Source organism: Halyomorpha halys, unplaced genomic scaffold (genome assembly GCF_000696795.3).
Source record: "Halyomorpha halys isolate HHAL.00 unplaced genomic scaffold, Hhal_1.1 Scaffold519.1, whole genome shotgun sequence".
NCBI classification, from domain to species: Eukaryota; Metazoa; Arthropoda; class Insecta; order Hemiptera; family Pentatomidae; genus Halyomorpha; species Halyomorpha halys.
In genome coordinates this window covers 707219-735064 of record NW_027110043.1, presented here as the reverse complement: position 1 = coordinate 735064, position 27846 = coordinate 707219, and the positions used below count along the sequence as shown (strand labels likewise).

General features: G+C 30.1%; 2 protein-coding genes and 1 long non-coding RNA gene across 3 annotated transcripts in view; 1 reads left to right on the top strand and 2 right to left on the bottom strand.

Annotated features, from left to right (window-relative positions):
* Positions 1-66: 66 nt before the first annotated feature.
* Positions 67-3492, bottom strand: LOC106683833 (uncharacterized). Its single transcript, XR_001343599.2, has 2 exons — positions 3360-3492; positions 67-393 (listed from the first exon to the last, which is right to left on the bottom strand). It is a non-coding gene; the product is annotated as an uncharacterized lncRNA (long non-coding RNA).
* LOC106683832 (inositol-tetrakisphosphate 1-kinase) lies at positions 2747-20154 on the top strand. The gene is made up of 9 exons (XM_014425549.3): positions 2747-3051; positions 3179-3203; positions 3424-3522; positions 4259-4403; positions 5384-5476; positions 5566-5606; positions 6176-6338; positions 9710-9949; positions 12459-20154. Exons 1-9 carry the CDS (start codon positions 2951-2953, stop codon positions 12647-12649), a joined length of 1098 nt encoding a protein of 365 aa, XP_014281035.1. The 5' UTR covers positions 2747-2950; the 3' UTR covers positions 12650-20154.
* Positions 20155-21282: 1128 nt separating this feature from the next.
* The window catches only part of LOC106683836 (cytadherence high molecular weight protein 2), an 18084-nt gene continuing 11520 nt past the window's right edge, over positions 21283-27846 (bottom strand). The window contains exons 3-5 of the mRNA XM_014425553.2: positions 24083-24290; positions 23548-23686; positions 21283-21493 (exon numbers count right to left, since the gene is read on the bottom strand). Of these exons, the coding sequence (XP_014281039.2) occupies positions 21347-21493; positions 23548-23686; positions 24083-24290 (494 nt within the window). The 3' untranslated portion in view covers positions 21283-21346. The remainder of the gene's footprint in view (positions 21494-23547; positions 23687-24082; positions 24291-27846) is intronic.

The window sequence follows — 27846 nt, the reverse complement described above, 5'->3', positions numbered from 1 at the left end:
CTACAAAAGTTTAAATTTGTGTAACACTAAATATATTACATTATTATAAGATCCAACAACCAAGTATTTGATGACAATCATAAAAGTTTTATTTAATGTATATTTGATCTCTTAAATTGGTACTTCCAACCATCGGTTCCATGCGTTCCTATCCCTGGCAAGGTTCTTCATTTCTTCCAGAGTCTTCCCTCTTTGCCGTCCAATTCTTTCCATACGGCTGGCCTCACCTCTAGTGTTTTGATTGGTAGTCCATACGGCAGACATGGCCATACCACATCATCTGCCTCCTCTCCAGAGTTTTCAACATTGGGCTTATCTTTAGCTCCTCCCTGATCCTGTCATTTCGGACACAGTCTCTCCGCGTTTTCCACATAAAGTGCTGAAACCCGTCACCTGTAAATAGTGTAAAAGACCATTTTTTGGTCACTCTGGAAACCATTTTTTTCCTTTCTCTATTCAATTTTTTTTTCTCCTCTTTTAAAAATATCCAACATGGCTAACATTAGAATAGTAAGACCGGCTGTCCTGATTGTACCCAGAATTCCCACCACTATCGTACATGACTTTGGCGGCGGCGCATAGGAATGCTTTGGAATGGATCTAAGTTAGTATATCGACGGCCTTGGACTTGAGGAAGGCCGTTTCAAATTTTGACAAATTCGTTGAAGAGACTGGTTAATTGAATCATTTCATAAATGATTGGAGACCGCTTAATGGCACGAATAGAGGCAAAAGTAGATTTGAACATTCTGGATTGATAAAATGCATTAAGGGCTGCAGTTGTATGTATAAACAAAAGGAGCATTTTGAACCAGATTCTGGCCGACGAGGTAACGGCGTGGAGCCTTGTGAGAGAAAGATTGAAAAAGGTGTTCAGTGCCAGCAGGTGGATGAGCAGTTTACTAGAGTTTTTCTCGCCCGTTTCAACCAAATTACTGAAAGAAATGAGAGAAACGAGAAGGGTGGTGGAGATCCAGGAAATAATGGGATTCCTGTTGATGACACTAAAAGTACAGCTCGAGTCTTTGATGAAAATCGAAGAGATCTAATAGACAAGGTTATCATATATCTGCCAGAGAGTTACACCGACCTTTTGAAGTTGGAGAGAGTTCAAGGACGGCGGACCAGAAAAGAGTGGGACTGGAGAAAAATGATCTAGGTAGATCAGTGGACCCAAGAACGGAGGACGGAAAGAGGCTAGAGAGATGTCATAGTTGAGTTATAACCGGACAGTTCTCGCGCACGAGATGATTCTAGTGCGGGAATGAGGGCCATATTGCAAGGCAATGTACTTACTTGTACAGGTAGTCACTGAGGGTACTGTGAAACCTTCCAATCCCTCCTCGGCTCTTAGAATATCCCAGAGTGTTAAGGTGACACACCATCTCCAAGACATTCCCTCATCTTTTCCTTTGCGCTTGCGTTATTTATCTCTTCCACTGTCAGGCGAAATTCTGTTCAGTAAGCCATAAAATTGGAACCACAAGCGAAGAGCTATTAACACAGCTTCCGCTGACCTATCTTTCTTCTGGTACGCCATTATTAGATTACTAAAGTCGTAGACTACTGTGACCCACTTATATCTCTTCCATGTAAATGAATCCGCTTGAGGATCACTTAGCGTTGCTTCTGCAGTGGGCGTCTCCTCCAGTATCGCTTGTTTTGGCATCGTATTTCCCACTCAGGCACACGTCACAGTTACCTATGGTTCCTTGATTAGTGCGTTTTATACCCCATTTATCATATCTACGGCGCAACGCCTGTAGCGGTTCGTTCAGCACTCTTTAAGTTATGTCTTTCTTTAGTGTTCTGCGTCAAAGAGATTCACTATCATGTTTTTTTTTTCTTTTCTTTTTCTGTTGTAAAAATTCATATTTTAGGGTTTCTCTAGGTAGGAATAACGAATATAAATTTTGCTCTTATCAGCAATACAACAATGTTACAAAATATAACGTAGCCGCATACATAAGCTACAATCGAGAAAGGTCGGTTAGTCTCGCCTTTTCCCGTTTAAATCGGATCTATGCTTCCATTTTTCTCATTTAATAATACTTAAAATTCTTTAATATTTTGTGTTTATCAATTATTTTTTATTAGTAACAGTGAGAACTGCTGTGAGTCATTCTGTTCTCACACACGTTTACTTAGACCGTACGTGGCTTTCTTTACCATTTTGTGTACCATTTTACGAGCCTTTGTTATATGGACTCAGAGGGCCTCAAAACGTGCTTTTCTGTCGCAAACTGGAATTTGAATTTTTTTCTCGAACACAATACTTCCCCTTACTATATATTTCATATATAGGTAACTGAAAGTAAAAAGTAATTATTAATTTTTTACTTCAACTTACCTCTATGTGGAGTTCATAGTAAGGGAAATTATTAACGACCAACTTGACTTACTTTTTTTTTCCAAAAAACATTTTGAATATAGTATGCCATGATTAGTATAGCGTATTCTGAATTTATTGTTACAAACTTTTTCTTTGCTTTGACCAATGAATGCTGTCAATAGAGCCCTCCTTTCCATTATATCAATCAACGCAATATATCAACTAATAAATAATAGTTAATTGATTGTGAAATTTATTTGTATTTTATATCAAAATATAGACTAACTGAATTACCTATTTTCAAAAACTTCTTTAACCAAGTGTTTAGAAGCAGAACGGGGAGCAACACTGTGATAATAAAAGACAGTAGTGCGCGTGTGTTTGTGTATGTTTATGTAAGAGCTAGGAGCCTCCCCTCTCTAACCAAGTCGCAGTTGCTTTTGAGACGTTGTTCTGTGATGATGGTTAACTTGTATTATCTGACATCGGAAACGTTTTCGAGTTTGTTGAGCTATCTTACTGATAGGTTACGTTGATTAATGCGGTAGTTATTAATATATTTCGCTTTTAGAAGCATATAGTGTAATAAATGAAAGCTAACACAAGGCAGTGAACGAAATGGAATCATCGAAAAACAAACAGAGGAAGATTATTGGGTATTGGATGTCAGAGAAAAAAAGCCAAAAATTAAACTGGTCAGAGTTTGCCAAAGTGTCAAGGTAGTATAAAATTTCATATATATATTTCTAAAAATTTATACCATACATTATCCAAATTTTTTGCTGGTATAATTTTTAATGGATTAAAGACTTCCACCGATTTTTCTGATAAAGGTTTTTATTGCAGGAGTCATGGATTTGATCTAGTGAAGGTAAATCATCCCTTTATCTGAAGTAGTTCTCTGGTATTGAATATATTTTTATCACTATCCATTGTTAACATAGCCAATGGTTTTTAAATAACCACAATATGTACAGAACCCTAAATTTTATTATTACTCTGTTTTGTATATTGTGATGTTACTTACCAATGATTTAGTTCAGTTGTTCATTTTGTTTGTTTCACCGCTGCTACCTTCTGATTGGTTTTAGGTAGATTTGAATCGCCCATTAGAAGAACAAGGCCCATTTACCGTGATAATTCATAAATTAACAGATATTATTGCCCAGTCATTAAGAGGAGAGAAAAGGGTAATGTACTTGTTTGTTATTAGTGATATTACATTGATTTTACTGATACTCATTTTGGTTTGCTGTGATCATCAATTCATTTTGTTAAACAAATTAAGTAGTGTTTGTTTATACACATGTTTTTCAATTACTATCAAGTTGAGTGTTAAAGTAGTTTGGAGCTGTTTTTTAATCTTAAATTCTAAGAGAGCTCCATTGTTTCACCTAAGCACTTTAGATTTTTCATTTGATAAAAGAATTATAATATTTACTGGCATATGTACATCTGAATTCATAGTTATATATTTGTTTTATAATGATTAGTCATCAAAATTTATCTTAGTAATACTCACGATGTCATAAATAACCCATGATGTACTTCATACTTCCACATTAGCTTTAATAAACATTTTCAAATTATGTTTGACTTGTAAGAAAAATCTGGCCTTATATATTTGTTTTACAATATTGAAATCAATTCTACAGTGTTATTTACTTTCTACCTAAAAATGTTTTTGTTAGAAGAAAAAAGTGATTTATAGCAGGCATTGAAGCAAGGACGGCCTAGTATGTTAATGAGGATTCCATACATAGCTGTTGCTAACAATGCTACAAACCAATACAAATTTTTGATAAATCCATATTATTTTTAGTATTACATGATTAGTAAATAATTTATTTCACTTATTTATTTGGTATATAGTATTAATATACATGTTAATGTAGTGGAATTATAAAGCCAATTATATTTTTTAAGGCATGTGAAATAATTGAACATGTTGAGAACTACATTAAACTTCATCCAGAAGTTCTCATAATTGATCCTTTGGAAAATGTAAAAAAACTCCTGGATAGATTCACATCATATAGGGTCGTGCATGATAGCGATCTACATAATATAGGTAAAATATCTGTTATTATCTTAATTTTAAGGACATGGTTACAGTATTTTTTTTTTTCTGATCAATACCTTATTTTTTTTGTAAATATTCATGGCGAGAAAACTTATATTAGGTCAAGGTTGTTTAATTTTGATCCATCTTTTTAAGAATAAGTTCTCTCAGCTTTATGATTAGTCACCAACTGTTTAATCAAATATTGTTAGATTTTTATTTAATTTGAATAAATGTATTCAATTTGCTAATAATTATGATTTGTTATGAATTGTGATTTGAACATCATCATATATCTGAAGTGACTTTGAGTGTACGTTGTTCTTTGACACTAAAGTGTATTTTTTTTTCAATGTTTTTTAACTTTTATTATTTAATTTTTGACTAATAATAATTTACTTACATTTGTTGTATTTTAAATAAAGTTCTTTCCCTTTTTCTACAAGTATTTGAATTGTTATCTTAATCTACTATTTTTTTAATATATGGCTCTTTTTAATAAAGTCAATGTTTTATTACTCTGATATTATTGGCTTAGTTTTTTGTCAAGATTATTTTGTTTACAATTCAGATCAAGAATCTTTACTTTACCAGTTCTAACTGATAAAGAGGACTCCAGTTGGTATTTTTAGAATGAACTTGTAAGAATATTTGATTCTCATTCCAATGTAATGATTGGAATTCTAGACCATTTTGTCAGTTAATAGTATACCATTCAGATTTTTTCTTTTTTATATAGATTAATGAAAATGCATCATACTAACAATGGTTAATTCAACAGAGTAGATAGTTCATTCATGATGAAAAACTACTTTACTCCTATTTCAAATTACAAAAAAAAAAAGAAAAAAGTTTTAAAGTATCTTGAACATTCATTCGAGCTGTTTTTACTTTACCTTTTGTACTACCTTGCCTTTAAACTTTTTTTTTTTTTCATTTTGAAACATAAAAAATGAAGCTTATAAAATATATACAAAAATATTTTCCAGATGTTTTTACTCCGCCTTTTGTTGAACTTACTTCAAATGACATACATGTAAATTTGCAAACCTTGAAGGAAGCTGGTGTAAAATTTCCATTTGGTAGGTAATAGCTTTATGCAAATTTAAAATATTATTTTTTTTGTATATTTATTTATATATATATTATAAAATGTTCTATTTCTTTCCAGTTTGTAAACCTTCAGTTGCCAATGGCACAGATTGCCATAATGTAAGTTTTAATTTTTTTAAACTTTTTAATAATTAAATATAACTTTATTATTCCATTTTGTATAAGTTTGTTTGATATATAAATATATGAAGGCTGAACAGATCAATATATCTTTGTAGAATTGTGGGTTACTAATTTTAACCGTTGACTGTTATTCCACAGCTGAATACATAATTTAAACTTAATTATTTATAATATCTCATTCTTCTTTTTGAAATGATGAGTGGCTTCTTGATTGTCAGTTCTGATTCTATAAACAGTAATTTTTAAATAAATTAACTTTTTTACATGAAAAATACTGGGCATTATAATTTTTTTAATATAATGTTTCCTTATTTTATTTTATTTAATAGTCTGACATTTATTGTTAAAATTTGTCCGTTATTGTTATGATATCAAAATATGAAGTAATTGCCCTTTAATCAATTAAGTAATGTATTTATCAAGTACTGGTCTATTATTAGTAACTCAATTTCTTTTTTTTTTTTTTTTATAATGCTCAATCTTATGGTATAACATAATATAGCACAATACATATTATAATTTTTTTAATATTGTTGGTTCCACAGATGGCAATTGTATTTAATGAGAAGGGATTAAAGGATTGCCAGCCACCTTGTGTTGCCCATGCATTTGTGAATCATAATGCAGTTTTGTACAAATTATTTATTATTGGAGGAGAATACCACATAGTGGAAAGACCTTCACTGAAAAACTTTTATCCTGATCCAGGTAAAATGAAATGCGATATTCTTGTGGATATCTTTAGGATAAAACTCCTAAAATTAATACTTAGTTGCTTAAAAAGATAATTTATTTTTTTTTTTAAATCTTTGTTGAGTAGGATAGTTCAGTGATGTGGCACTGTACTGCTCCAGTCCAAGGACCTGGATTCACATAATTATTTATTCTGTTAATTTAGCCGTTATTCAATCCTGGAGGTGAGGAAGCCCTTCAGGATCCATCCAGCCTCATAAAGTGGGTACCCTTAATTGGGAAAAATCTGGTGGTTGAGCGTGATTGTGACCTAATCACCTTCTTACACAACCGTTAGCCTAGTAATAATACTTCCTTACAAAGTACTAAACCTGTGACCCTTCATGGGTTGTTGCAGTACAGATTTAATTTTTTAAATATGTGTCTCCTATTGACAAAATACCATTTGGCTTATGTGCTAACATCACCAAAACCCATTTCTCCATAATCATTCTGAGAATTTAAGGGAAAATAATAAGAATTAATTTTGAAATAGAATCAATCACTGGAAAAAAATTGACAACATAAGGTGTCTTCAGTTTGGTAACTGATTTAAATATGGGAAAAATACATATTTATTCATTTATTACTCTTTTTTCACAAACAATAATAGCTGCATAAACATAATTAATATAATTACAATTCAGATAGTAACAACTTATTATTAAGGTTATTAATTCTCTAAAATACAAATTACTCTATTAAATGATGTTCAGTTTCAAGGATTAGGATCAAATCCACAATTAATTTGTCTAAATGACAATATAGTTTCAAACTTCACACTTTTTATGAAGTGTTTTAAATCTTTCCCTCAGATTTTGTTTGTAAAATATCATCTTTCTACTCACTAATTTTAAACCTATTAAAAAGTTTCTGTAGAAAATTAGTTTCCGTGGGTATGAAGTTGTCATGATGGTTACTGACACATAAGTATGGAAGTAGTTTAATATATGGTTATTTTTCCACTTCTAGAGTAGCTGTAACTTAACAGTTGGGCTGGTAACTACCATACTTCTAAGGATTCCTTTCCTGGCCTTAACGAAGTTTTCGTGTAAATTTTAGCACAAGCAGTTGGATAGTTTAGGAGGGAGGCTATAGGGAATGAAAGTACATACATTAATTTTTAGAAATATAGATTATTTTCAATAATGATTCTTTGTAATCAGTCTGGAAACAAAGAAATCTCAACACCTCAAAATTTGAGGTAGAGTTTCAAGGTAACACATAGGCTGTGGTACCTCTCAAGTTCTCAAAAGCTTTATACCAATCAAAAAATAAAATATAAATAATTTCTTAATGCCAGAAGAAATTATATAGATATAAGACAAAACAATGATTGATACTAGGCATCTCTAAAATGCTGCATTGATTTTTTTTTTCTGTTGTAAGAGATATCACAGTCCAGATGATGATATGTATAAATCAAAAATAAAATCCTAGCGTTTATAGTTATCCTCTCCTGCTACTAGGCTGTTCTTTTATTTAATGTGTTAATGTTAGTTTCACCCCAGTATGATCTGTGTTACTCAATATTTCCTTTCACAATTTTATTTTAAAATTATTGATTGGAGGTTTCCTATACCCATATCTCAGCCACTGAAAAAAATGGAAACATATCTAGTGCTATTGAATCATCTTGTCTATTTATTATTATTATTATTATTATGGCACTACGGTCCTGGAAGAACCCAGGCCTCCTCCACAACAGCCAACCAATCTACACTGTCTCTTGCTTTCTCCTTCCATCTACCAACCTTCAAGAGTTTCAAATCCTCCTCCACATCGTCCAGTCATTTGATCCGGGGATGTCCTCTTTTCGGTTTTCCATCTAGTTTGCCTTAAACCATCTTTTTTGGTATCTTTTCATCGGGCATCCTCTCAACATGTCCTAACCATCTTAATCTTGCTCTTTTAATTAAAGCCAAGATGCTGGGTTCCCTGTACAGATTTATCAGTTCCTCATTCCTTCTTCTTCTCCAAACTCCCATATCCTTCTCAATACCTTTCTCTCCCAGGAGTTGGGCATCTGTTCTGCTTTTCTTCTTGTCTAGGGCCATGTTTTCCCCCCATAGATCACACTACTGGCCTTACGATGGTTTTGTAAATGACCACTCTCATCCTTTTAGAGAGAGCTCTAAAATTCAGTATTTTCTGCAGTGAGAAATAACATTTATTTCCTGCTGCTATCCTGGCCCTTTTTATCTTTTCATGTAATCCATCTTGCCTTCATTCACCTTAAGGCCCAATTCATATGCTGCTTGTTCGAATACCTGGAATGTTCCTTTTAATGCTGCTCGGGTTCTTGCGGCAATGACTACATCATCTGCATGTGCTAAATGTTGAGACAGTCTATTGTAAATGGTCCCTCCTGGATTAGTTCTGATTGAACAAATAGCTACTTCTAATGCTATATTAAATAGAAGAGGAGCCAGAGGATCCCTCTGTCTCAAGCCACTCTCCACAGAAAATTCCTGGTAGAGTGTGACTTAACTCAGCAGGTAGTGTTCATTAGTGTCATTTTTACCAGCCTGACTAGTTTTTTCAGTATACCTACCTTTACCATGGCTTTTAAAAGTTCCTTTCTGTCCACATTGTCATAAGCTTGTTTAAAGTCCACAAATAGCAGATGTAGGTCTATGTTATACTCATAGCACTTTTCCATTGCCTGCCTCAGGGTGAATATCTGGTCAGCTGTAAATCTACTGGGCCGGAACCCTCCCTGAAATTCTCCTATAATATTTTCTGTGAAATCGGACACTGTTTTATGTAGAAGCACTGTCAGTATTTTATAGGTTGTGCTTAGTAGAGCAATGCCTCTATAATTATCGCATGTCAGCTTGTCTCCTTTCTTATGTATAGGACATATTGCTGCTATTGTTCAATCTTCTGGTATATTTTCTTCCATCCATATCTCCCAAATAAAATCATAAATTGCTTCCCACAAATCACTGCCTCCATACTTCATCAATCCTTGCCTATCTTCATGCCATCTTGCCTAAGTCTAAAAAAATCCACTTGTTTTTTGAAATGACTGTTAGAAAGTAATAAAGTAATCATTAACTGCATTTCTTTTTTCATGTTAATGGTTGAGTTAAACATAAGTTTTTAATCAGTTATTAAAACTTGTATGATAATTTAAATTGTACTATTATCAATAATTTTGTTTATATTCAGCAGTCTTTGCTAGATACAAGATTCTATTGGTTAGTGATATTATAAATTATATTCATGTGTGTTAATTATTTTGAAACAAATTTATGTACTGTACTTACATATATTTGTAATTTAATTGTGTAAATAAAAGTCAAACCCCATTAGCATTTTAATTTTTTTTTTATGTATTCTAGATAGAGAAACAATATATTTTAATAGCCACGATGTGTCCAAATCGGACTCCAGTTCTTCGTTGAGTGTTCTGGATGAAGATGAACCTAGCGATGAATGCCATACCAAAGCAGACCCTGCAACCCTGGGGCATATTGTTGAGATAATAACAGCAGTTCTTGGGATGAATCTGCTTGGTGTCGACATTGTTGTTGAGAATAAGACTGGTCGCCATGCCATAATAGATATAAACCCTTATCCAGGTAATTTAATATGATATATTTTTATAATTAACTCAGGCATAGTAAAAAGGCTGTATTAATTGTTTAATCAGATTTATATATAGCATCATCCCATAAATATTATTGTCTCAAAACCAACTTACGATATACTGCTGCTAAATCCATTTTAGCTATTTACTAGTTTATTGAAATATTGAACTATGTAATTTTACCAAACTATCAAAATTTGATCTCTTATCCAAAAAAAGGTGTTTGATTCTCTGTATTATGCAAAAATAAATTAATTTGCAGCACTAATATTCCATTTATTTCAGATCAGACCAAGAAAAGAAATTTGTCTTTTCATTAAAAACATCTTATTCACCCATTAGCACTTAACCTTGATTACCTAACCATTTGAGATATCCTGAAAAAGAAATAGTGCAATAAATGTTAAAAAAAATAAATGTTACTTTGTAAAGTCATCTATTGGAATTCTATTTATGGGTAGCTTCTCACAAACACATTTTTTTTGTATATATTGTTTGCGTTCAGCTTTATTTGCTTGTTTTGTTTAAATATGATACAGATGTATAAAAGAATAAGATAATTCTTGTAAACATGATTAATTCGTCATATAGATGCACAATAGCTTATTACAGCTAAACAACTCCCATCATAAAAACGTTACCACCATCTATTTTAAGCAGCAAAGAATTATGAGGCCTAAGAAGGAGTATAAAGGCTTGCCCACCTGGAAAGGAACCTAAGGGCTTCGTACCTTTGTTTTATAATATTTTCTGAACACCACTTCCAACCTCAGGTTTTTGCACCTTGGTTTAGTAGGAAATATGTTATGTTGAGAAATTATGGCTGTTTATGATCCTAACTAGGAGAAATAAATCCTCGGGCATTTTGAGCCTTGGCCGTAGGGTTAATGAAAGGTAAAATTGAGCAGAGCACTAGACCGAATCGGATAGTACAGATTTTTTTACCTGAAAATTCTTGTAGTTTTTTATTTTAGTCTCACCGACCCCTATTATAAAATGAATGACAACAAAAAATAATTGAACAACAAAAAAAAATAATATTACTGTTACAAAGCGCAATATCATCTTGGAGTATAACGATGGCATTGGTGTGGTAGATCACCAAGATAGCTACTTTTCTTCTTTTTTACTTACAAGAAAATACATAAAAAGTTATTAAAAAATATATATATATTTACCTAATGGATATTGCACTTTTTAATGCTTATTGTTTATTTTTGAAGACATTAAATATACAAAAAAGCAAAAAATAATCATTTTCAAAATTTCAATTAGATTTGGCAGAGCAGATTTTAGAATTTGTATTTATGCCTGAATACATAAAGTGTTGAAGGCTGTCTGCTAGTGATATACCATTTTGTTTACAATCAAAACAATGGAGCCATTTTCCAAGGAATTTTTGCCCACAGAAGCTAAAAAAAATCCTCAAACATGGTGGTTTAAAGTGTGTGCCAAACATAAAAAAAAGCTGCAAGACTACTTGGAAGTGCAAGAAATGCCTTGTGGCATTTCATACTCCTAAATATTTTGAAATTTATCATACAGAAGTAGATTATCAATTAATAAAATATTGTTGTTGTAAATATTCATTCAACCGTGTAAAATTCTTTATGCAAGACCCCACCAACGCGCTAAGGCACTGCTTAAAGGTTTGCTCTCGCTGATGCAGTGTGGCTTCAATGTAATGTATGGTGTCGATGTATGCCTTAGTGCATGTTATATTGTTAAGCGAGGCATGGCAACCAGAAGTTAAGCTGTAGCGCAAGAGGTTAATAAAGGAGTGTTTTCTCAGGTGAGCTATTCACCTATCAGCTTATTACATTCTGTAATAATGTAAAGTAAATTTTAACCTATTTGCTCAGGATGGTTTGATATAAAATTTACACAACACAATTAACCAGAATTACTTAATTAGCAATTTTTTTCTCTTGAAGGAGTTGAGATTAATAGCTAAAGCTCTGTATTTGGTATAGGGGTTGAAAATATTTTTTTGTCACCAACTGTTTTTAAGATGCTTAAAACTAAGGCCAGCGGCCTTTCATCCTTATGTCTTATTGCTGACTGAAAGACCAAGAGGTAAGTCTTGAAGGTTGCCCAGCAACGCATATTTTGTGAGGACTTATTGTAAGGTTCATTGTTTACCTATCTGTTCCTTTTAATGTAAATTAGAATGTTTTAACTGGTAAATGCACTTAAAAAGTGTGTCATAATGTACATCTAAGCAACCTACTTTTAAAACATTTTCCTGGGGGGATCCCCATTATTCGAAGTCAGTGGAGTGGTCCACATAATTATGGGTTGAGAACCACCTAGGCACCCGGTTTTCTAGTTCTGCTCAAAATTATGAACTAACCTTATCATCAGAGGATGTTCTATATTGCTATGCTGGTGGTTTTTTAATACAACTTTAATGATTTAATTAAAAAAATAAATAATTAATTAATAAATTGTATACTTTTTAAGGAAACAGCTTATGGTTTGATAACATTTATTATTTACAGGTTATGATGGCTATCCAAACTTCTTTGAAAGTCTTATTAGATGTATAAGGAGTAAAGTGTTTCTGAACCAAGGTCTTACTAGGATATTTCCGTCAGAAGAAGATTCTGGTTTTGAAACTGCTGATTCTTCCGATGAGAAAAAAAGAAGCCCTTTACTTCCTGTTTCAAAGGCTCATGAGAGACAACTATGAATCTCATATATTTTAAATCCTAGGTTTAGTTTTATGATAAATTTGATTTTTATAATTACTTATGAAGGTTAAGTTTTATGTTTTTGTTATTCTTTTTCCCATGAAGCATTTTAAACACTTTAAGCACAAATGATAGCATGTTGGTGAAACTAACACTATCTCAGAAATTATTGATAAATTGGAAACAAGGTATTGATTGGATTTTAATCTCATCATTAGGAGAATTATTAATCAAAGTTTTGAACTTAATAATTTTTTTCTTTACTATAATATATTGACCATTTTGAAATACATTTAATGACAGCTTTTTGAAGTTGGTTTAAAACTTGTTCTGATTATTCCCTAAAGTGAAGAGATTCTTACATTTATCTGATCACTGCAACCTAAAAAGTTACTTCTTATTATTTTCTATACAGCTGATTATTAATCAACTTACAGTTCTATTGATTTTCACCAGTTGCCTTTTTGATAATTCATATTTAAATAAATTTATCTTTTGTTCATAAATTATGGTTTTTGATTATCAGTGATGAATTATTGTCAAAATTGTCTGTTAGTTACGTTAATAATGATTTTCAAATTTATGGGAAGTAATTTTTTTTCTGGTGTGAAATAGATATGGACTGAAGTTATATTGCTCATACAAAAGATATTTTTTTAAGATCTTGGTTACATAATGATTCATGATAATGTGGATACTTTTATACCCCTATAAAAAAATTATTTGTTCATAGTTTGAAACCTTTTTTTTTTTTGTATCAGGTTTATGTTTTTAAACTTTTTTTTTTATTTACTAAGTCAGTAATATTTTCTTTACAAAATACTTATTAATATTATAATCAGTAAAATAACAATATCGCCAATGAAACCTAGAAATTGTTATAAATTTGTCTTGAAATTGTTTATTTTTATTATTTGTGATATCGTTATAGAATTTTAGCATATCTATTCAAAATAATATGCGTTTAAAATACTTGAAAGCAATACATTGTTTCTAAAACAATTTAATTTTTTTAATATTAATCTGCTTTCTTTTTCTGTTCCTAAAGTCCTAATCATATAACCTGAAAATATTTATTAAATTTGTATAAATTTGTGATTTATGGCCTTTAAATATTTTATTATTAGAAGCCCAAAATATTACAGAATATTTTGGGTAAGTGGATTGATAAATTGTCATTTTTATATGTTAGGGAATAGCAGCTCTTTGTGAATTCTTGATATTAAACGGGTGCTAGATCATAATAAAGATTTAATATAGTGAAGCATAAATTATTATAATAGCGTATATATACACACACATATATATATAAAAATATATTTTCTATCATATTTCAAATTCTATTGGGCACATATATTCCTTAATGTAAATAATATTTTTATAAATTTATATCTCATAGGTTTCCTCTTTTTATTTTAGAAAAAAATTAAATAGTCACTTTCATTTTTTAAAGGTGCTATTTTTTTTCATTAAAATGTATTCCCTTCTGAAGGAGAGATTTAACAATAGGTTAGTTAATCAATTTAACTAAAAGTTTTATTTTTAATTTTTTTTTTATTATTGATGATTGTAAAATGTTTATAATTTTTTATAAATGACTTCGACCTTGCCAGATTTATGTATTATATGAAAGAACATTATTAAGTCTGTTTATTGAAACATTTATTCTAAATTCATTGGAGTAAAAGAGAGGAGTAAGTTTTCACTTGATAAATAACTGGTGTAATGTTAATATTATGTATGTATTATCATGCATTAATAATAAATAGAATTTGAAGTAAATATTAAGTAAAATACCACATGCTTTAAAATATTTTTTAAAAAATGGTGTAACTTGGTACTTAAATTATATATATTAATTGGAATACTTAATTAAAATAACAAATAATAATGACAAACTAAAAAATAAATCATATACAAAATAATATGTATGAAAATAAAAAGCAATAATGAAAACTAAGAATAAATAAAGTTTTAAGCTATTTGCATAATACACAGTTTATGCTTAATAATAGCTTAAGTTCTGGCTATTATAAACCTGGACTAGTAACTATGTTTATCGATGTTGCCAAAAATTTTAAGTATTAGAACTAGTGTAATGGCCCCATAAACGAATCATGTGTTTTGTGTATCTTATGACCAAATTTTAATTAAAATTAATTGACTACTGTTGCTGAAACTAGGTTATTAATTTTATCTAGAGGTAATATGATGCTAAATTTATTCTTATTTTTTATCTGAAAAGAAAGAAATTTTTAATCTAAGTCAACAAGATTTCCAAATCCTTGTCAATTTAGAGGAATTGTATGATATCTAAAAAAAAGTGTAATCCTCAGATAAAAATGTTTCAAAATTTCTCAAAAATTGTGATCATTTTTCATTGTACATCAGTCTAAAATGGATGGTATGCTTTATAATGTATATATTTTACTTTTCTTTTCTTATTTTACTAATTTCTGGATTTAAAGTTTTTCCCCCACTGACAGTTTGTTACCAAGATATTTATTAATTTCTTCTGATTTTAGTTACCTGTGTTTCAAATCTACGTCATAGCACTCTCCTTTTTCATTGCAAAAATGTTTCATTTTATCACTTATTTAGTATATTGATGATTATCGTTGTTCTCAATATAGGGTACTCCTGTTTTAAGAAATAACATCTTACTATGGTAATATTTATTACTGTTGATTTCTATTTAATATGCTTTGTCCATGTCAATGTAATTGTTTTAACTCAAATGATATTTCATTGCTCAGTAACTATTCAAATATTTCAATAGACTTTCTAAAAAAATATTATCAACTTTAAATGTTGTTGCTTTAATATTTGTTTATGATATTAATTAATCCTGTCATTTTTGATCCCTATAAGAGGTAAATTATGCTGGCAAATAAACATGTAATCGTCAATTCCTCCTCATGACCATTGAGATAACTAAATTATTAAGTGCTTGTAAATATGTACTCATAAGCTCTTTGAAATGTTGAGACCTGCCTTCTAATTTTCTTTTCTCATTGTTTTTCCAACATTATAACGTGTTAATATGCAATTTATTTGGCATGTTATTAATCTGGTCCACAATTGTAATATTATTATTACTATGGCTCATTTATCTTATCACCATCATTTAATAAATTGATCTGGTAATTTCAATGTCTCTGCCAAATTATTCCTAAGTAATAGGTTAAATAATTCCTTACTTTAAAAGCAATATGTATTCAAAAATGTATATTTAATAAATTTTTTAATTTTGATTGTGTAAATGCATTTTTCATTACATTCGTAATTTCAGTATCTGACTTTCTTTTTTTACTTCAGTATTTTAGTTTTTCAGTTGATGGTTTATTAGTCTTTAAGAGAGCCAAAGACAGTATTACCCTTGATAAAATGATAATGTTAATTTAGTCCTTCTTTAAAACAAATCTAAATTTTTTTTTTTAAAATAACACTTATGTGCTTAATATTATATCTAATAAAAAAACTCTGAGTAAAAGATTTATTGTTCTAATTTATCTTGTGATGTCAGTGCCTCAAATTTATGTTGTTGTTTTATAATAAATATAGATTTTATTTTATAATTTTAATTGAAGCTTACGTATTCCGGTTATTTACTTATTTTCATTCCCAGTTAAGGCCTCCATGTTATGCTGAAGGCAAATATTCCTTCTCCATGTAATTATGCCATTAAGTTTTCTTTAATATTTTTTCTGTTGTGGATCCTTATTTTAATAATTACTTTTATATATTCCAAAAACATGTATCAAAAAATAAATCTGTCTTATAAAACTTCAATTCTGAGTTTTGCAGTTCCTAGGAACTTTTATAACACTATTTGGAAATTGTATCTCCTCCTGGGTATAATTTTTAAGGTTTCCAACTTCAAAAAAAGTTAATTAATTATTTGCCTTTTAAAAATATTTATATATTTTTTGTACTTTTCTCAATACTTTTAGTATAGCTGATTTACTTTTTTGGTGATCGTGATGGATGAAGTATTATCCATCTCTTATACTCATTGTGTATGATTTGTAAATAATTATTATAATGATTTAAATTGTTGGTGTAAGGTTTACTTTAGTGTTTTAATAAAGTTTTACTTGTTGAGGGAAGTACATCCATGATGAACATTTGATAAATTTCTTCTTAATTTTTAATTTGATATTTATCATTACAAATAAAGTTATGAACTATTTAATAAATCATATCAAAATGACTTGCAATACTTAATAGAACTGATGATTCCTTCTATAGTTTGATCAGCAGTCATTAAATTGTAAAGTTGCTCAATTTTTCATTATTTTCTGTTAGAAAATTTAATGGCATTATTAATCATCATTAAATTATTGATTGTCTTTTATTTTAAATTTTTAAAAATTAATCCTATTTCATTTTATTAAAAACAGAATTTATGTAGATAAGCAAATGGATTTATTATAAATGACTGATCACTTATAAGTATTCATGTTTTTGGACAATTATGTACTGGTACTGAAAAAAAAAAAAAATCGTATTTCCTGTTAGTTTCGTTTACAATGGCTTATAAGAGTTAACTGTTTATGGTTAATAATGTTTATTTATGTGTCCTATTTAATATTGTCCGCTACATCTCGTAATTTTTCCCTGTTAACTCTTTGATACACATAAAATCTATGAGGAACGCTAAAAACAAATATTTTTTAATACCTTATTAATAAATCTTCAGGAGTTCGTTTAAGATTTCAAGCTTATTTTATGGAATAAGATTATGTTATATTTTTACAATTTTTCATTAAAAAAATAATAGTGGACATTAAAAGTATTTGTACTTAATAACTTTGATTGCCTACTGTGAAAGATGAAAGATGTTTATACACGTTGGAAATATGAAAAAAAGGATTAATTAGTTGACATAAAAACCTATAGCATTTTTGTAAATATATGTCTGTCTTTATATTTATTTTTATTATTATAAATATTTAGGGTATGTTTGAATGTCATTCTTGTACACCCTGAAGTCTAAGTGTCTATAGGCATCATTTATATAAAAAGGTTAACTGATGAGAGATTTATACAGTATATTTTCTCTTTTTCCATCATTGCTGGGACTATAATTAGTGTATCTTTCACAATCTATCAAGTAATTATATATCATTACATATAATGAATAAAAATTTAGTTTACTATAAATTCATTTATCATGGAAGTTTTTTTTTTCCCCTCATGTTCTATTATAGTGGCAATGGCTGCTTTGCACTGGCTTTATCTCATTTGTAAAAATTTAACTGTGGTTGCCAGGGATGACTGAGGTGTTGGTAAAGTTTTAAACTGCTCGTAAACAAAAATTTGACACAATTAATTAAATTTTATAGCACAGCCTTGTGATAGTGGAACAAGTAAAGAATTTTTATAAATCATCTCTTTTTACTTGGACTCATTTGTTTGATAAACCAACCCTACTTAACTATTTATGGACTTTACCTAGCAGGGTAGTTGACATTGAAGGTCGAACTAAAGAGTACTGTCGAGTCACAAAACATAAATGAGGACTAGCAGCAGAGCTACCTAATAGTAGCAAAAGTATACAAGCCTAAAATTTAGCATAGCTCCTGTAACGGCCTAGTATTTATTTCTCAAAAGAAAAAAATATTTCACAAGAATTTTCGTTGTGTTTCGGGGACAGATGAGCTAATATCATGTAAGAGTAAGTTTACTGTATAAATTGATTGAAATGTATTCCAAATAAATTTTATTTTTATATATGGTTCATGATTGTTTAATATACTGTATCTAACAAAAGTGGTATCCTTATTATTACTTCTAGGAAATTGTGTGTGTTATTGCTTGTGGGCTTCCTTATATCGATGCTTTGCTGCATAATGTGATTGATGATTGTTAATATTACAATATTATCTGATGAATTGGAAATTTTGGGTGGGATTTTATCTAGGCTATATGACTATATAAATACAGAAATTGGATTTTACAATTCTAATCATATGTTGATGATTAGACAGTTTTTATAAAATCAATGGCATCATTTTGGAAAGACTTGTTTCATTATTAGGAAATATACTTAGCAATATGCTAAATTTTAATTTGGAAATTTAGTTACCAGGGATACCTTAGAGTACAAAATGTTTTTGAATAAAAAGTTTATTTCTCTTATCCTCTGTATAACATGAGGAAAACATTGTTTGATAGTGCTAAACCATTTTTATTTATTTTTCTAATATATAATAAACAGTCTGTATGTGCATTTATCGCCTAACATAAATGTTTGTTAATTTTTTAATATGAATTATATTGGAACTTATTAAATTGATGGTACAGATAATGAAGGATAAGATGGTCTTGGTTGCGGTTCAAAAAACTTTCCTCAATTCAACTTTCCTCAAATCAACTTTCCTTATAAATTTTATAACTAGTAATTACCTATTAATAAATAGTTTTTACTAATTTGAGATCCTTTGTTGACCACTTCCCAGACCCTGTTATCCATTTATAATCATGACTTACTAGTTATTAGTTTCTCATTATTCTAAAAGTTTAAATATAAGAAATTATTCAATTATTTTTGTTATTACCTGCCAAAAAAAAAAATAAGTAATCCGATTTTTACAAAGTACAAAGAAAGTGGTACTTTTAAAAACATTCATATTTCTTTTTTTTTTTAATGAATCATATAATTCAGTTCTTGTTTTGTTTTATTGATAGGTACTGGGGTTACTTTAGAAAGAGGAATATTTCTAAATTTTTATATCTACTCAATAATCATTTTACAAGATACAATCATTAAAAAATGAATAACACAGAACTGGATTACCCAATTTTTACTTTCATCATTTGATTTTTAAAAAAGAAGAGTTAATAATATGTCACTACATACTACCTCAGTCACTTTAAAAAATAGTGATTTCTTCATATTTGTTTATGGAAAATGTAGGAGCCGTGGAAAAAAAAATTAATAGTATGTTAATATCATGCCATACATATAAATATATATATGATGAAAGAAAGCGTTCTTTAAGATAACAGCCACTATGTAACTACCATTGTTTTCAGTAGTTTTTGGATTGGTTTTTATTTGTAACTATGTATAAAATACATACCATTATTAACTTTAATGTTTTAGTTTATTTTTTCACTTTCGAAAATTACAGATTAATAAATGTGCTTCTTAATTATTGTTTCATTTAGTTATTAGAATAAGCTCAAAAACTGACATTACATATTCAGTTTCTAACAATGTTTATTTTTATCAACTTTCCTTAAAAGAATCTACTATATCAATATGTACAATACCATTCATTAATTAAATTTACCTTCAATGTTTTTTTAATTTTCATGTTAGATTTGATTCTGTATTATGCTACATCATTAAAAATTTTCTTTGGTGCAGTTTGTTAAAAGGAATATATATGTTTTTGTTATAGAAATTTGTTAAATTACTGTTTGTTGTTTATTAATTTAGATATATTTTTATTTTAAGATAAATTATTGTTAATAAAATGACTATTAAATAGAAGTGTGATTTCTTTAATCAGCCCACTATAGTTTGTAGATCATAATAACTATTGTCACATTGAAGTTATACTAGTGTCATAAAAAATTTTCTTTTATATATTTTAGTGCTAATTAGACTCAAAAATCATCAACATGATTTTGAGCTTTAACATCATGGCTCACAAAAGAAAATTAAAATCCAAAAGATGCCTGCCATATGTCGAAAACGTAGAGAATCACTGCTGTATGCCATTGATTTGAAAATCTCTTTGTTCCTAAGTGGCCTTTAGACGATCAATGCCCTTGTCATATATTACACAATAATATTGTTAAGACACTCAGACATGATTAAATGTCATTGCCCAATAAGTTCGCTGCTGACTATTCTTCCGTAAAAAGAATGCAACTTGTGTGGCTATTTATTAATTATAGCTTTAAAAAATATGGATGAAGGAGTAGATAGATGAAAATTTGTTAAACAAATTGAAAAGGAGGGAATCAAATGATTTCCAAAACTTGATGAACACTTGAATTTTATATCTAAGAATTGTTATAACTGAAATTCAAATATGAGAAACTACATTACAAAATGATATTCCTTCCTATCATCATTTAACATTAGCACTATGCTATTTATGTAATATTGACCGACCTGTAATGATTATGCCCTTGGACAATATATTGTTATAATATATAAAATAACGTCCCCGTACATTTAGCATATTGTAAATCAAACTCGTTTTAATTGACACAATATATTGTGTCTTTCAATGTGATCATTATAGTCTTTATTTAACATAGTAATTTTATTTTTTATTTTAATAGTATTTTAGAATAGACATCCATGTGGCTAAAATTATGGTAATATTATTCTTACATTATCAGATTCTCAATGCAACTAACATAACTCAAAAATATAAATTTTAGGTTCAGTGGATTTCAAAGTTTTTATAGTATAACTCATTTTTACTTACTGTTCAATTAAACTTTTAGATGTTTATTTATAATGAAGCAATTTTCATTTGTTTTAAAGCAAATATGAATTTTAATACAAAAGAAAAATGTTTTTAAATCCATTTTCTGAAACTTTATATTTTTGACTTTATAATTGTTGAAGCTGGATCATTTTGTTCATCAAGTACTCTTCAAGTAAATAATGCTATTCTCTAACAATTTATTACATGTCTAGCAAATCGAACAATTTCATAACACATTTACGTTGTTTTTTTTCTAGATTCTTGATATTTTTGTAGTCTTGTTAACCACATTTTCCAGTATTTGTAACACTGCTCGTGATTAATTTCAATTACTTCTGCTTCACTTCCATCATTGTATGCCAACACAAGTAACCCTCCAGATATCTATTCAAAACAAAATGTATGTATTAATAACGTTCATGGTACAAATATTAATCTGATAGATCAAGCCTGGGGAGGAGACAGAGCCTCCTTTAATGCAGTATAAGCATGCTTGATCATCTTCACAATAATTAATTTTTTCTAAGGATTATATCTTTATGTTTAACAATTTCAAGGAAATAAAAATACTCTTAAAATTCCTGCCATCCTTTTATTATCATTTTGACAATGTTCCTGACTTAACTGTCAGTTTTTTTTTTTAAATCTTCATAACATTATCATATAATTGTCATATGTATATAAAAAAAGGAAGAGTGTACCAACACAAGATATTGGCTTGATCATCTTTTTCCACCTTTGGAGCAAACATAATGGAGGCTTCTAAGTCGGATTTTAATGTTTATTTATATAGTAAAACCTCTGCTTAAAAAATACCCACCGGAAGGGTAGTTTGTCCATTATACGGAGATTTCCACCACAAAGAGGTAAGTATATAAAGAACACAAAAATTAAACAACAAAACTGGGTACATCTCCTCCCTTAAGCTGGGAAACAAGTAAAAAAAAAATCAACATGATTTTTATGCTATTTTAAAAAAATAAGCAACTCATCAATGTAGTGACATGACATCTTGTCCCAAACATCATTTTTAGGATACTTATATAAATTTTTCTATCTTCGAAAATTATTTTGAAATGTCTCGAGAAAGATGAATTAATTTTTTGTTAAATGGCACAAAGATTTTATCTAACTAAAGAAATGACAGCACTAGCGACGATGTGTATTTTATTCACATTATAAATTTTTCCCATGCAATAAAAATTAGAGTTCAGATCTGATAAATAAAATCATTAAAAGCATTTTCTGATAAAATGGGGGAAATTAAGATTAATACAATATGAATTCTGAGATACGAGAAGAAGCAAAACAAAACAATAAAACTTCTCTTTACTTAATTTTAAAATTAAATATAATTTTTAAATTACATACTTTTCCTCAGGAATTTCCCAAAGAATTAATTTACCGTTTTATTTTCATGTATGCATATGCCCATAAAATACATATATAATCCATACTTCTTCTTTAATACTAATTTTCTCATTAATGGTCTAATTAGCAAAAATATGAAATGACTTGCAAAGTTAGTTCTGGAATCACGAATTTCCATTTATATTTTATGACTTTTATCCATTTTGAAGGAGTAAAAACTTCTGATGCGAATGTAATTGGTATTCAAATACGGAATGGAGAGGTTCAAATGCATTAAATGAACACCTTGTTGGGCTGGGCCTTAACAAAATAGTCCAACTATACACAAAAGTCGTGTGCTAAAAGCTTATGTTAGTTCCTTTAGAAGCTATTCCAACATATGATGTTTGTTTATACAAGATATTCAAAGTAATATTTGTATATGTTTCAAGTTGAAAATTGTAAATGATCACAAAGATAAGACCCATGATGACTAAATAAATATTTTCTATTAGATTTAGTACAGTAATTAGATGATCTATTTCATTCTATCACTCCTTAGTTCTATAGGTTACTCCTTATAATAAGACTTTTTTTTTAGATCAATGTCACAAAGTGTGTGCCTGCTTCATATGATTGTCAAGGAGCATTCCCTGAAGACAGTAAAAATAAACAAAAAAAATCAATCAACTTTAATTTTCAAAAACACCTTAAAGCTAAATAACACCAAATCTGGAGAATGACTCATATATAACTAGAATACCGCTAACAAATTTTCACAACCAGGAAATGGATTGTGGTATTGATATTCTTTTAGCTGTAAAAGAAAATTAAATTGTCAATTCAAGTTCCTGCATGTTCTTCAGGTAAAAGAGTCAATTTTTTTTATCAAGAGGTTAATCAGTAATCGTTTTTTATTAAAATACTTTCATGTTATAATTTTTCTTTTATAATTATATTATATCTGCTGAAATATATTGAAAACAGCATTTTATGACATACTAACTAGATAAGTAGATAATAAATGACTGCTGTTCAATTACTTAATTATTTAACCTACACATATGTGTAATTATAATTGTACTTACCTGAAATTTATAAGTTTCATCAAAATTTAGAGCACCAACATAAGCTGAAAGTTGTGTTGCGGCCATGTCAATTGATGAATTTGATACTTTCACTTCAGGATTTTCAAGTCGTTTCCATTCAATTAATACAGGCTTATTTCTAATAAATAAATTAAGCATTTAATTATTATTGGTCTAAATATTTTTATTTTCATGTCAATTATAGCATGTGCTGTAATATATATATATATATATATATATATATATATATATATATATATATTATTATGTCATAATAGAAGGGGAGGCTTCTCAGGCCACTCGCTCCCAAAATCTCAAATTGGCCATAGTCATATCTTACCATTGAAACATTTAAAACAGGAAGAAAAGACTTGAGTTAAAAAATTAGTTAAATCGAGCAACTTTGAAAAAGTGGCTAAAATTGGAAATTGTTTATATATATATATATATATTCTGTATTATCATGTGCCCTAACAGATGGGTTTTATATATATTATTATTTATCTCAAGATTTGTTTTTAATGATAAAACTTACTTATACTTAGCGACACAGTCAATAACACCTCTATAGGCTAGTTTTCGATGAATAACATGGCTATTTATGGCACTCAAATCTGAGGTTCTTCTCAAAACATTATCGATGCTCTTTAAGCTTAAATTATTGGATTCTTGTTTATGCTTCTCTCCAATTAACAGAAAATTATGAAGCTCCCAATTGAATTTATTCCCGTTTATTAATTGTCCTTAAAAAAAAAAAAAAATGTGAATGTACAAAACTGTTTTGTGATAATTATTAGTTAATTTACAAATTATTAGTTCAATATAAAGCCGCTTAACCTGTGATACATTCTAACTCAAAAATCAACAATACAATTCTAATACTTTGAAAAATAATTAAAAACCAATGCATCATTCTAGAGATATATTGTCTGAAATATCATTTTGTAGGATTCCTTTATAATTTTTTTTAACTTCTAGAATGAAATATTCAGTTTCTATGAGTATTTTCCTGTGCTTCCGCTGAATAATATAGGAATGTGTCATTGCATGTTAATTCAACACAAGCCCAAAGGCTGCTCCTTGAGGAAGTATTTCCCCAACATATCCTCTCAGACAGTTTTGGTTCAGGTTTTCTAGCCTTTCTTATCTTTTGCTGGAAATACGGAATTTGACACTCTATTTGTGTCAAATGATAATTTAGAGGTTCCACCGCCAAAAAAAGGTTGAGAACTACTGGTCTATACCCAAGCTGTGGAGTCCTGAAGACAGCTGTGCATTTCATAGAATGCAATGACTTTGTGGCAGTGTAAACCAGATTACTGAGGGAGGCTGTACTCTGCAATAGTATTATTCAAAAGGTAGACAAAGGTGGGAATAAATAAATAAATAGTAGAGATGGGCAATGAAGAACTTGTTTTTCTATTTACTCCTTCCACCCATCTGAGTCAAGATCCCTGAACTCCCTTTCTTCTTTCTGAACATCATTTCACCGAGCACTGCATCATGGAGAAAATATTTCATCCTAGTGAATCATAAGTCAAGATCTTGGGTCAGCTTATTACAGTTACCTTTACTTTACTTTTTATTAGTATTTAACATGCAATAGGCTCATATACTGTTCCCTTCCCTTTATTCTCCAAAATGCAACAATGAAATCCTCATTTTTATCTTTTGGTCACATATAAATAAACCATTAATTATGCAGCACAATCAAAGATTGTAAATAATTTAACTTATTCTTAATGGTTGAAATTAAGGAATAAAACTAGCTTGGAAATATTTTTTTTACTTGCTATATTTCAGTTTCTTGTACAGTACACTCATTTTTACAGTACATTACAAATTGTAAAATATTTTTTGAATATGCACTTATCACTTGTTTTGAACATTAATTTATAATTATAACTTATAATTAAAGGGAGTGGGTAGCTCATTGGAAAGGCACTACACTATACTACACCATTTATTGGGTAAAAATCTGGTGGTCGAGTGTGAATCTGACCAAATATCACCTCCTTGCACAACCATTGGTCTAGTAACAGTACCTCTTTACAATGTACTGTACCTCTGACCCTTCATGGATATAGTGGAACAGATTTATTTTATTTTTTTAATCTAACTCGTAATTAAATATAAGATCCTCATATAACTTAACTTTGAGTTACATCAAATTACTTAGTTAAAGTTGATTTTATTTGCTGCCAGCCATTTGGTCTACTTAATGATTAGAATGAGACCTGTACAAATTGAATAATCTATTTGAATATTTTAGAATAACCTGTATTTTTAATATCTGGCATCTCACAATTGAATTCAAATTTACAGTTTTAAAAGCAAGAATTAACATATAAAATTGAAATCCAGTTAACAAATCCAAATATTAAATTTGAATTTAAAATAGCTGTTTTACATATTTATCAATAAAGTTTTTTACTCATAATGCTGTTTAAAAAATAAACATTATTTACTACAGAGGTTTTCTTCCTGTGATGAAGTAGGAGTTAAGCCATATGAGAACTAAGTGTATTTTGGATTTTATGCACAATACAAAATCAGACAGTGGTCTGTTGACTGTATAGTATATCAAGATTGTAGATTGTGAGGAGATAAGTCAAAGCAACTTTATAACAAATTAATTATGTTGACTTGTAATTTGTTATTTCAGCACTGAGAGCAGCGGAATTATATTTAGTGTTGAAAAATTAGTTGGTAAGATAAATGTAACTTAATATTTTGTTTTTTGAGTCAATTTGACTTATTTCCTTACAATCCATAATCCTTAATGTATAAAATAATGATGTTTTATAGTTTAAAATTTTATTTTTGTCCAAAAAACTATAATTCCTACTATGCATCAGTTCAAAAAGTAAAGATTTAAAAAGCTAATAATAAGTAAAATATACAATTAACTTTAGTGACTCTTGTCCGAAGAAAAGAGGATAACTATGATAATAGTAGGGTTAGAAAGGAATCTTCCTTTTCAGATATTATTTATAGCTATAAAGACCATATTTTGGTTTTTTTGGAGGTCTTTTTTATTTTAATTTAACACACACACACACTCACACACACACAAAACGTCGCTTGGATATTTGACATCACTGGAAGGGCAGCGATCTGGGCATGCGGCAGACAGACCATAACCGAAGCGACACAAGACCCTACATGTGGGTTTGTCTGGGCTAAGATACGACATCTATACTTGTATAGCTGCTATGCCCCACCAAACACCACAACCGAGGAATTCCAAGGACTAATAGATCGTATAGTCCAAGATGCCAGAGGGCGAAGACCTGTAGTTATTGCCGGAGATTTTAATGCTTGGGCGACGGAGTGGGGTAGTCAGTCGACTAACTGTCGCGGAGAAATCCTGCTTGAAGCCTTCGCACAGATAGAGGACCTTGTTTTGGCAAATACTGGGTCGGACCCTACGTTCATGAGAGGAGGAAGGAGCTCGGTAATTGACCTCACGACATCCTCCTGCCAACTACTAATTGGCAGGTCAGCGAAGTGTATACACACAGTGATCACCAGGCTATCCTGACCACTATATGGAACCGCGAACCAAGGGTCATTAGGCGAGAGAGGTGTGCGGTTCGCTGGAAAACCAGGACGTTTGACCGGGAATCGTTCCAAATCATGATGGAGACCCAATGTAATTTGTCAGGCAGAGGACAAAGCTCGACAGGTAATGGCCCTGGTGAACAATGCGTGTGACGCGGCTATGATTCGTTCCAATATAGGTAACAGTAGACAGCTGGCTTATTGGTGGAACGATCTTATCGCTGACCACCGTACTCGATGCCATGCAGGGAGGAGGAGATACCAGCGAGCGAGAGGCAGCCCGCTGTTTCAGCAATTCCAGGAGGAATACAAGGATCAGAGGCGAGAACTCCGGCGAGCTATCAAATCGAGTAAGCGACGTTGCTGGAAAGAGCTTTGTGATGAAGTGGATAAGGACCCCTGGGGCAGACCCTACCGCACAGTGATGAAGAAACTGAAAACCAGCGCTATGAACTCGCCCATGTGCCCGGTGACAGTGCATAGGATCATTACTACTCTGTTTCCTGAACAAGAGGAATTAAGGCAGACAGAGTCGTTGCCCCCATTTGATGCGCCAGCGGTAACGACAGAAGAGCTCAACGACATCTGTCGAAGCCTTCAGATGGGAAAGGCTCCTGGCCTAGACGGTATCCCGAATGTAGCACTAAAGGAGGCAATGGAAACCAGATCAGATCTCTTTCTGGATGTGTTTAGTTCCTGCTTGCGTGAGGGGTCCTTTCCCTCACCATGGAAAAG